Source organism: Pygoscelis adeliae, unplaced genomic scaffold, assembly GCF_000699105.1.
Source record: "Pygoscelis adeliae isolate BGI_AS28 unplaced genomic scaffold, ASM69910v1 Scaffold129, whole genome shotgun sequence".
Lineage (NCBI taxonomy): Eukaryota > Metazoa > Chordata > Aves > Sphenisciformes > Spheniscidae > Pygoscelis > Pygoscelis adeliae.
The window spans coordinates 339,212-349,601 of NW_008825431.1; the positions used below are offsets into that span (position 1 = coordinate 339,212).

The 10,390-nt window shown below is 45.6% G+C and overlaps 2 protein-coding genes across 2 annotated transcripts in view; one reads left to right on the forward strand and one right to left on the reverse strand.

The window, feature by feature from the left end:
* The window catches only part of ZC3HC1 (zinc finger, C3HC-type containing 1), a 13,974-nt gene extending 12,864 nt beyond the window's left edge, over nucleotides 1–1,110 (reverse strand). The window contains exons 1-2 of the mRNA XM_009331013.1: nucleotides 1,069–1,110; nucleotides 693–778 (exon numbers count right to left, since the gene is read on the reverse strand). Of these exons, the coding sequence (XP_009329288.1) occupies nucleotides 693–778; nucleotides 1,069–1,110 (128 nt within the window). The remainder of the gene's footprint in view (nucleotides 1–692; nucleotides 779–1,068) is intronic.
* A 340-nt stretch (nucleotides 1,111–1,450) lies between these two features.
* Nucleotides 1,451–10,390, forward strand: part of KLHDC10 (kelch domain containing 10) — a 19,656-nt gene continuing 10,716 nt past the window's right edge. Inside the window, exon 1 of the mRNA XM_009331014.1 lies at nucleotides 1,451–1,463. Coding sequence (XP_009329289.1) covers nucleotides 1,451–1,463 — 13 coding nt within the window. The remainder of the gene's footprint in view (nucleotides 1,464–10,390) is intronic.

Consider the following 10,390-nt stretch of genomic DNA (forward strand, 5'->3'; position numbering starts at 1 on the left):
TTGTTGTGTGTGGGGGGGGGGGGGGTCCCCCATAGTCTCTGGATGTGTGGGTCACCCCGCCCCAGCAGCCCCAGGATATTAGGGGGAGGAGGCCGAGGTTACCCCACAATCGCAGGACTGGGGAGATCACCCCCATCCCAACAGTTCTGTGGTACCGGGAGGGATGTGGGGCACCCCATGGTTCTGTGATAGGGTGGGGGGTTATTCCCAGTTGGTTTGGGGTATCCCCCGCTCCTTATCTTTACAGCACCCTCTGCCCTCAAGGGCCATATGGTGCTGGGGTGCTGCCACCCAGGAGGTGGGTACCCCAGCCTCAGGGCATCCTTTTTGGCCACGGCTGCCTCTGGCCCCACCACTCAGATCCCTCAGTGGGGGATGTGAAGCCCCTCGGTGCCTCAGGGGTAGGAGCCTGTGTTCGGCATGTCTGGAGCACCAGCGGCAGCTGGGAACAGACTTTCAGACCAGGGTCCGTGTTTCCATCCCTGTGAATCCTGTCACGATCTGGATCTGCGGCAAGGATGCCTTCGAGCCTCGTGCAAGACCGCTGTGAATTTGCTAAGTGGCTCCACACTTCCTATTTTTGGGCAAATTCTCAAACATGTTTGCTTCCTCCTGTGATAAGGGCCTTTTCTGGTAACACAAGATCTGATTATCTTCACGTTCCTGAATTTTAATCGTTGGCTTGAGCTAACCGGTAGCGGATGCTCCTGACACGGCTGTAATGATCCTGCTTTTGGCTACGGATTATGTCCCGGTGTGGAATCCTGCCCTCCGCCACCTGCGAAGGGGCAGGTGCTGCAGCCCCGGGGACAAACCACCCCCGTTCAGCTCAGCCTTAGCGCTCAAGTCCAGCCTTAACAAACCCGAAGCTGACTGTCAACCTTGCTAAAAAACTACCTGATGGAAAAATCCCGTTTGAGTCGATTGCTGGAGTTTTCTCCCTGTTTGACACCTGTTAAGGTCCTATTTATAGAGCTCCAGCAGCAGCCCTTACGTAACTGTTGAGAGAGAAAGAGGAATATTTTTTCGCCCTCCTTCCATTTCCCCCAACCAGGTTTGTTTTCTTACTTCCCAGTTCTCTTTCAGAGTTTCCAGGAGGCCTTCCTTCATTTTCCCCACCATTCAGTGTCCCAGACTCCTTCCATAAAGCGCGCTGTCTCCTTTTAATCCTGTTTCTATAAGTAATTACTGTCGTGAAAGCACGCGAAGAGCTCGTAGCAGGCTTTGGTGTTGGATGTGTTCGCTACATCCCTCCCTGCAGAGCTCTTTTGCTCCTGCTAAGCCTTGTGTCGTTTGAAGTAGATCTGGGCTATCTCTTGGTTGAACGTGAGAGCATACGCATTGATTTAGGGGCTGCTTTTGTCACATTCTCCTTTTCCACCCACGCGTAGAAAAGATTTTTAACTTTTGTCACCTTTTTCACGCCGGAGAATTTCCTTCGCATGGGGAAATGATTACAGAAGGTAAGCAGGCGGCTAGCGGGAGCTGGTGCCAGGGCTGTGCTGCTCTGGTTGCTTTCTCAAGCGGAGTGTTTCTATCGAGGGTTTCTCAATAGGGGCATTTCTCAAGCAGCGTCTCTAAGAGAGTCTTACTGATGGCTTAACAGCTCAAAAAAAATAAGCAATTTGTTTATGTTTTTTGCTGCCTCGTGATGAGTAAAGGCTCTTTAAACATCTCAAATTGTATGTTGGATAAGGGAAAGGAAGGAGCTATTTTTAGGTGTTTGTAAGCTTTAGAAAGAACAGAAATGTCAAATATAGGTGGTGTGCGGTTTGTTCTTCTCCTCGTTGGAAATCTTCCTGTCCACGTTTAAATTTTTTCAGTGTTTTCATCAGACTCTTGGGGTTAAGTGGATAGAAACAATCTGGAAACCTAAATATATCTTTGCCTCTCACGTGCTCAGCATTTATGCTCTCGTCTTGAGCTATAATTTTCCCAGTGTACCAATCACGGTAGGTTTTTTTGCGCGGAGAGGTTCAGAGTTTCTCATATATATTTTAAAAAAATACAACAGGAAACACAAATATCCTGAACCCCTTTGTGTCACGTGGGGGAGCAAGCCTGAGGCCTGGTGCCTCTTCACAAGGAGCTATGTGGAGAAGACAAGGGGCAACGGGTACAAGTTGCATCAGGAGAGGTTTCATCTCGATGTAAGAAAGACGTTTTTTACAGACAGAGCAGTCAGTCACTGGAACAACCTCCCCAGGGACACGGTAGAGTCCTTGTCGCTGGAAGGTTTCAAGAGGCGGCTGGAGCAGGTGCTGGATAATCTCATCTCGACTCCCTTTCCCACAAGAGGTTGGACCAGATGATCTTTCCAGATCCCTTCCAAGCTGGGCTGTTCTATGGTTCTCACTTTCCAGAATTCCTTTCTTTATTTTCCTTTTACGTTTTCAAAAAAAACCCAAACAACCCGAGGAACGCTCAATTTTAGCGGTGTAAAATCTGTAATATATAAATTTCTGGGGCAAATGTTTCCTCTTTTGCTCTGGTTTCTCAATAAGGACAGTTCACTCATAAGGACTCCTTATTTTATTCTCCGCTCTGGGATGCTATCGCATGTATTACAATCCCGTTCCTGTTTTACTCATCACGGGAAATACTGACCATCGATTGCACGCTGGTAGAAACGTTTGAAATACGTGATTGCTACAAAGAGGTTTGAAAACAAAAGCCTCCGAGAAACAGGGTGAAGAAGCAGACCCGTTCTGGACATCGATCCAAGCCCGAAAGCTCTCACGGCTGGATGTGAGAATGATCATTCTCTTAGAAACGTTGCTTTAGAGGCTTCAAATATTTGAAAGGCTCTTGGCCGGTGGCCTGCGGGTTGTGTTTCGCATCCTTGGCTGGATCCTCTGGCCCCTCCCAGCTGCCCTCAGCCCCGGGCAGAGTCGTCGTTCAGGCGTCGGGGACCCAGGCGCGGCTGCTTTCTCTCCTGGGTATTTTTCAGGCGCAGGCAGCCTGCCACGGAAGGGAGCTGTGTGACCTGGAGAGGCTGAATGCAGCTGGATGAACAAACAGGTTTTAAACCTTGTTCTCGGCGATGCATTCACATCCAAACGTTTGTAAGGGACTCTAATTACGTGAATTACAAACTTATTTTGTCTGGCCAGTATGAAAAAGATGAAGCTTTGAAGACTGGAGTCAAAGTCAATATTGACTTGTCTTGTTCTAGCGCTAGCAGCGCTTTGGCTTCAGCCCTTGACCTAAATGTCCTTCAGGAGTCTTGCAGAAATCATAAATGGAAAGGGAGATATTGAAACCTGCTATTCTGGATGTTGAAAAACTAGGTAGGAGGGAAAATAGTACTGATACCATCTTCAGAAAGCCTTAAGAAGCAGTAAAGAGGATGCGTACACGCACCTTAGCTATTCACCACTGGTGTGTTACTTTGAAAAGATGGGAACCAAAAGCCACGCTGTATTTGTTAGCTTTACATCCTGTAGTTAGTTAGTTTGTATTTCCAAAAAGAGTGTTTGAAATAGAAATTGTATTGCTAGTAGTAACGCTAATAATGTCGCGGTGTAATATATGCCACGTGGCATGGCCTTACACTGGGATGAATAGGGTTGAAGACCGGAGGTTGATGGAAAGAGACAGCATGTTTGGGGCAAGTCTTGCGAGCGGAAGACCCTTCACCCCGATAACAGGTCAAAGTCGATGCGGTTGCGGCTCGGTGCCCGTGCCGTTCCTTTTCCTGCTAGCCCGACAGGAAGAACTTTAAGAAACTCAAAATGAGGAAATGCAGACAATAGGCACCAGGCCTGCCTAAACTTTGTGGAAGCAGAAGGAAGCAAAACTCTGAGGCCAAAGCATCTCGCTGTAGGAGCCAGAGGGTATAAAAGACCTGTCCAAACCTAGTCTGTCTTTCTAAATGAAGAACAACCCGGGAATCGTAGTGAGGGCTTGGCAGCTGTCCTTTCAAACTCTGCGCTGTACCTAAGTGATCCTGGCCGGATCGCTTGGATATACTTGGTTCTTGTGGGTATGAGTGGCCAGAACCAGCTTATTTAAATATTTTGTAAAATAAAATCACCCTCCCCTTCCACAACATCCCACACCGACTTTTGTTGCACTTTTTACTTTGCAAATGACCCTCCGGTGGATATCGTGATTAAAATAGGTTGAGAAAAAAGGGAGCTTATAAAGGACATTGCTGGGGTTGCTGTTCTGGGAGGTGTTTGAGGCTACACCTGGATATCTGTTGGTTATGCTCTGGGACTAAATAAACCCATGCTTTGTTCCAGGTGATCTGGAGGAGAGGGAAAGAAGGGCTTGATTTAAAATGCTTTAGCATAGTCTTCAAATCCCGATTTGAGCCACACATAAAATGAAGAGGATTCATGGCTGTAGCTGCAATTAGTTTTCATTGGTAAATACGAAAATAGCAAATAGTCCTGTAGTTCCAGGAGGAACATCTCTCTAGATGCGAGCCTTTAACCAGAACGAAAATTCAGAGTATTAAAACCACCAGTGCTTTGATTGCAGCCCAGGAATCTGGTTTTTCATTCTAGCAATCTATTTTGGCTGAGTTTTCCTATTGCAGCCTGGCAGAATGTGATCCTTGCTTTTATTTCGCTGCCAGCCCCAAATTTTTAACCTGGATGAGGTCCTCCACGTTGATCTGTTTCAGCTTACCCGATGTGCTTGGCAACCTCTAATCCATCGAATTACGGAAGGAAAATGATACAGCTTTGTTCAAGGAATGAACTGGGAGCTTGCACGGTGTTAGCTGTGAGTGCTACAACGAGAGCTTGAATCCGGCTGCTTTCTCTCTGTGCCACGGGATGGCTGCCTTCCCTTGCTCTGTCTCATATAATATTGCTCAAGGAACTACAGGTAGGGCAGCATTTAATCTTTAATTTTGCAAAGCAGAATTACTCGGCGGAAGCGTGCGATCGCCTCGGTAGGTCTGCTCTTTATCCTGCCTGCTGTGTTGAGCATGCGTTGGAGACGAAAGCACAGCTGCCGCACCGTGTGTTGTGAACACCGATAGCTGTTGCTCGGATGAGTTTTGGTAAATTTGAGCGTTATTGGTGACCTGGCGTTGCGTTGTGCAGTTTGGTTGAGGTGATACTCTAAATAGCTGGCTTAAAAAAGGGTGTATCCTGTCGGTTGTAAACATTTGGATGGCCGTCATGAATTTCTGGTTGAACTGTCGTCATCTTAATAAACGGTGGTTTGTGTGTTTGAAGCAAACTTCCTTTAGCAATAGGAATCTGTAAGCTTTTATGTGCCATTATTTCCTAATTTTCAAATATTTAAAGAACTTTGAGGCTAGATGTGTTGATAAAAAAATATGCTGCACATGTAAAAGTGTTTTTTCCAAATGCACCTTGGTTGGGGAAAAAAAACCAAAATGGTTGCTTGTCCTTGAGATTTAGAAACATTGGCAACTTTTATTGGATAAACTTCTTTTCTGAAGGTTAGAGGCCAAGGGTTTCTTCTGACCTTGAATCCCACCTGTGTGTGGAAACCCTGAACTCGAGACCAGTCGTCCTTTTTAACTCAGGTTGCTTGCGTGAGATGCTGTTGAGTGCGTACATCTTCTGGGAGGCTGATACCGCATGAATACATTTCACCGATTCCCCTGAGTGCCCAGGGAGGTTTCTTTTACAGCGGAAAAAAACTGCACTGAGCAACTGCCTCCCTGCAGCACCGAACTCTGAGCTTCCAGATGCCAAAGCATCCCCTGGCTGCATCCGCTGTTTTTCCTTTGCTTTTTGGCTGCTTTAACGTGAGCTGGGCAAAAGGGAAAGGAAAAAACAGGGATTTGCTTCTTCTATGGAGAAAGCCACGTGCTATAAGGAAAATACAGATTCTTGGGGTCATATGTGACCCCAAGATTTGAGTGAAACCTTTCACATTGGCCTTTAATTATTGTTTTTGGCTTTGAGGGTCGTTCCCTGTGTATTCTGAACGGAATAGACAGTTCTCCCTAATTTCTGTTGCCTTTAGCTTATGTGCTTTCCTTTTTGTGAATGGCAACGTCTTTAAACAGCCAAATGAGCAAGCAATAAAATGGTTGCGTGAAACAAGCAAGTGGTACATGGAAAAACAAATCATACATGCTTTGACTGCTGCATTGTTAGGATCTTTCTGTAACTCAGTGACTTGGGATGGGGCAAGCAGCGTGTCAAAACATTATAATTGTGCTCCAATTTCAGACGGGTCTTTAGTGATCCCTTAAGGCTGAAAGAATAAAGAGACAAAACTTTAAAATTGACGCCTGTGGCTTGGAGTCTGCTGATCTGACTGTGCAAAAGGATATTTTTTGCACCCTTAGCAAGCAGCAGCGTGTGGCAGAGTTTAGAAATGAGGCATCCTGAAGCCGGAAGGTCGTCGCAGTTGCAGCTTCAAGGCAGTAACCCGGGGGAAGGGATATGTGTTTGCAAGAGGAGTATGTTTATTTAGTCCTGCTCCTGCCGTTTCTGCTAGCTACAGCCAAATCTCTTTCCGGTAGCTGTGGTGGCAAAAGAGCTTGACCTGCTTCCGTTTCCAGAGTTGCCTTTTAAGCGTGAGGCTAGCAGTTTCACTTCCCTCATCTTCTTTGCTCCCAAAGGATCTAGGAATCATTTTTTCTGCTGCAGGTTGCTTTGGCTACTGCTCAGCCTCATACCTGGCCCTGGCGAGGGATGATACGGGGGTCGTTCTTCTTTTCCTTTCTGCTTACAGGTGTCTGAGCAGACGTTGGGACAGCCCAGGCCCTCGGCCTCCTCCTTCCGAGGCCGGTTGGGAAAGGGAGGCAGCGGTTGTGGATTTGCCACCTTGGGAGAGCAGCACTGCATTGGTTTGCTGGGAACTGATAACGAGGCACGGTAGCGATTAGGGAAAATTCCCTTAAAAAGAAAAATTAAATTCTGCAGAACCTGATGGCATAGGCAGACCTCACTTTCTGCCAAGAGCTTCTCAATATTAATAGATTTATTTGGGGTTTTTCTGGCAGCATGGTCGTGATAAGAAGCAGCATAGTTTCAGGCAGGCTCGCCAAACAATTTCATATTCGACTCTTCCATTGTTTATTTTTAAGAAATTAATTCAGCTAATTAGACCTTTTTTCCCCTCTTGTTTAAAAAAAAAAATTAGGGAAAATTCCCTTAAAAAGAAAAATTAAATTCTGCAGAACCTGATGGCATAGGCAGACCTCACTTTCTGCCAAGAGCTTCTCATTGATTAATAGATTTATTTGGGGTTTTTCTGGCAGCATGGTCGTGATAAGAAGAAGCATAGTTTCAGGCAGGCTCGCCAAACAATTTCATATTCAACTCTTCCATTGTTTATTTTTAAGAAATTAATTCAGCTAATTAGACCTTTTTTCCCCTCTTGTTTAAAAAAAAAAAGGCCAGCTGGCTAACTCATTAACTCAAATAGCAGGTACTCCCCTCTTGTTTAACCTAGCCAGCGAGATGATGCCAGCGTTTTTTTCCTGCAGTCATGAAAGGCAGGATAATCGAATGGAAAGAAAATGCCTTTGTTCTTCAAAACTTGTCTTTGTGCTGCTCTGTTTGAAGCGCCTCTCACCTTACGTTTGTGCTGTGTGTGATTCAGTGCAACCACTTGGTACTTTGCAGTTTAATTTTCTTCTTCTGTAACTTTATTAAAGAGCCATTGAAAAGAGGTAGATAAATCCAGTAGACTTGAGCGGAGCTGATGACACATGCTGTGGTTCTGGGCATGCTGGTAGCATTTCATCTGTTCTGTAACGTCAAGTAATCTGCTGATGCCGAGGGATTTTTGTGTTGGTTTTTTTTTTTTCTTCAGGCCTTCCATAGATTTCTGTGGCTGTCAAGGCACCAGAGTGGGAATTTAATAAACTTTGATGCTTGTGTTAGTCAGAATAGGAACAACATTTATGGACTAGCAGGTGCAGTTCAGCTTTGTCCTCCCTGTAAGAGGAACATTTTGAGTGGGAGTCTTGTTGGATGCCATTCAGGGCCATTACTCTTTCCTCCTCTAAAACGAAGGGTTTCTTTACATTTTCTTAACGAACATCTCTGCCCTCTCCTCCTTCTCACCCCAGATCTATTCTGTATTCAAAGTTTTGGAGAGGTAGGAAACAAATGTCTCGTGCATCAGTTGCTGTGCTGCGTCACATCAGGAAACTCAGGAATAGATATTCGTGCCGCCTTTTGGCTTACTCCTGTTGTAATAATGCCTCTTGCAGAAGAGGTATTCAATTAGGAATCTGCGCTAATAAAGTCAATCTGGGCCATCCGAGCAGCTCCCTCTGAGTCACTTGAAAAGGGTGAATTTGACAACGTGTTAACAGGTCAGTGCGTAACGATAGCCAGCAAGCAAGTTCCTATCAGATAGCTTAGCCCTAAATTAGGAGTTTCCTTAATTATGTCCCGGTCACGATGTTTCAATTTAATTCTGTTTGTGGAGCTTCTTATTCTCTGAAAGCTTTATTGTTCCCATTTCTGCCCTCAGGACCAAGGAAAAGGAGTCTCCCTGTGAATGCACCTTCCCATCCTTCCTTCCTGCTTTGCTTTGGAGTCTTAAACTGGGAAAGCAAGTGCTTTCCAAATTATATCTGTCCACTTTAAAGCCATTTTCTATAACTAGCCTTACGACCTCTTTCCCACAGATCTGTCTTGACTCAGTACATCGAGCTGGTACTTCCCATGTCCGGCATCGAAGAATTCATAGCGGGGCCCAGTGACTTGCAGCTTTTCACGGTGATGGTGCCTTGCTGTGCTTCGCTTCGTGTTGGGCGCTTCTTTAATCTGTGGCAGGTTCAGGCCTTGGAGGGATGGGCTTTGCTAACTAGAGGAGGAAGTTAGCAAACCCTTGGGTGTTTCCATCTTCCTGCACCATCTAAAGTTTGCACTTGTGTAATAGGCTCGTTGCGCATCACTAACGCTGGGGCAAAAACGGATCCAAAACTCGCATGAAGAATTTCAGTAGGAGATGTGAATCATCTGATAAAACATAATTAAATGGAAGTGCCGTTCTTTATTGGAGGTGCAAGTCGTAGAGCTTGTCTGCTGAAGAAACTAATCTGAATTAACTCTTCAATAGATTCAGCTTTTATAGATCCCTTCTTTAAAAAGACAGAACTAGAGGAATCTTTTTCTAAGATTTTCTTCTAAAGTGAATTAAGGTCACTTCAATTCTGGATAGAAGAGTTTGGTGACAATTTAACTCAGTTTAACATTGTACCATTCAGTTCATTGATACATTTGTGATGGAAGGATTGCAGGTGACTCAGAAGATGTGTTGGATAATTTTTTTTCCTGTTTTATGGGTAGCTGTGACATCTTCTCTGGGCCTCTGTGAGCGGGAGGATCTAGTCCATTGAGACGAAGGGGTTAGCGAAGAGCGAAGCTTAAAAACAGCAGGCTGGTGTGAAGCCTTTGGAGAAAACTCAGCCCTTACATGTGGAGCACGGTGTTGAGCAAACGCAGCTGGGGTCTGCTTGAGTAGAGAGAAAATCTGTTATTCTTGAGCAGAGCGAAATGAAATTGCTTGTGTTTGTAGCTACAGGGGTTGGCCCTGAGCTTTTGGAAACCTTGCTCTGGTTGGCATTTCCAGCCCTCCTTTCCCTGGGAGTCACCGCCGCATAGCAGGCACAGCAGGAGGAAGCATTTCGGCCGCTCTCATCCGCGGTTTGGTGTTCAACTCAACACTGAGGACAGTGGATTTTCCCTGAACAGCTGAGTTGTGAATGCATGACCAGGGACAGGCATCATTTCTCCTCCTAGCTCTGCCGTGAGGATCCCTAGCTTCTGACAAAGGACAGTTACTGAGTGAGTGTTTAATTGAAAAATTTGTTCCTGTAGTGCACAGAGCCCTTTGAGTTGTTGGCGAGAGTAGTGGGAATGGGCAGGGAACTAGCGGCAGATGTGGTTTGCAGCAGGAACGGCTGCATGGGAAGGGTGGTCCTTTCAGACCATCTTGGTTGGGTACTTACAAGTATCTGACACCAGGGAGGTGTCAAAAGTACCGGGAAATAGGATCTATAGTTAATGTAATATTTGAACTCCTAATTCCCTAACACCTTTTAAATTCAGTGAGTGATTGAACTAAGTCCTCAGTCCCCTGCAAAGTGTGTGCATCAGTGCTCCCAGTCTTCCCTGGAATTAAGCTCCCATTTCAGTTCTTTCAGGTCTTCTTTCTGGAGACCTCCAGGGCAAACACAGAAGAAGAAACAGGCAGGGTGAGCTCCCTTTGGCCGAGTGCAGACACATGAGCCCTTCACCAGGATTTGCTCTATAGGCTTGCAGAGAGCCATGGGCACTTCTCAAGCATGGTTTTGTTTGCAGATATGCAAGATCAGATGAATTGCCCTCTCGAAGCGTCTCTGATTATAAGAGTCTGAAGAATTATCTTGATTGTAAATACCTTTATTGTCAATGTGTTCACTTCAGAAAAGCAAATCCATCTCTCT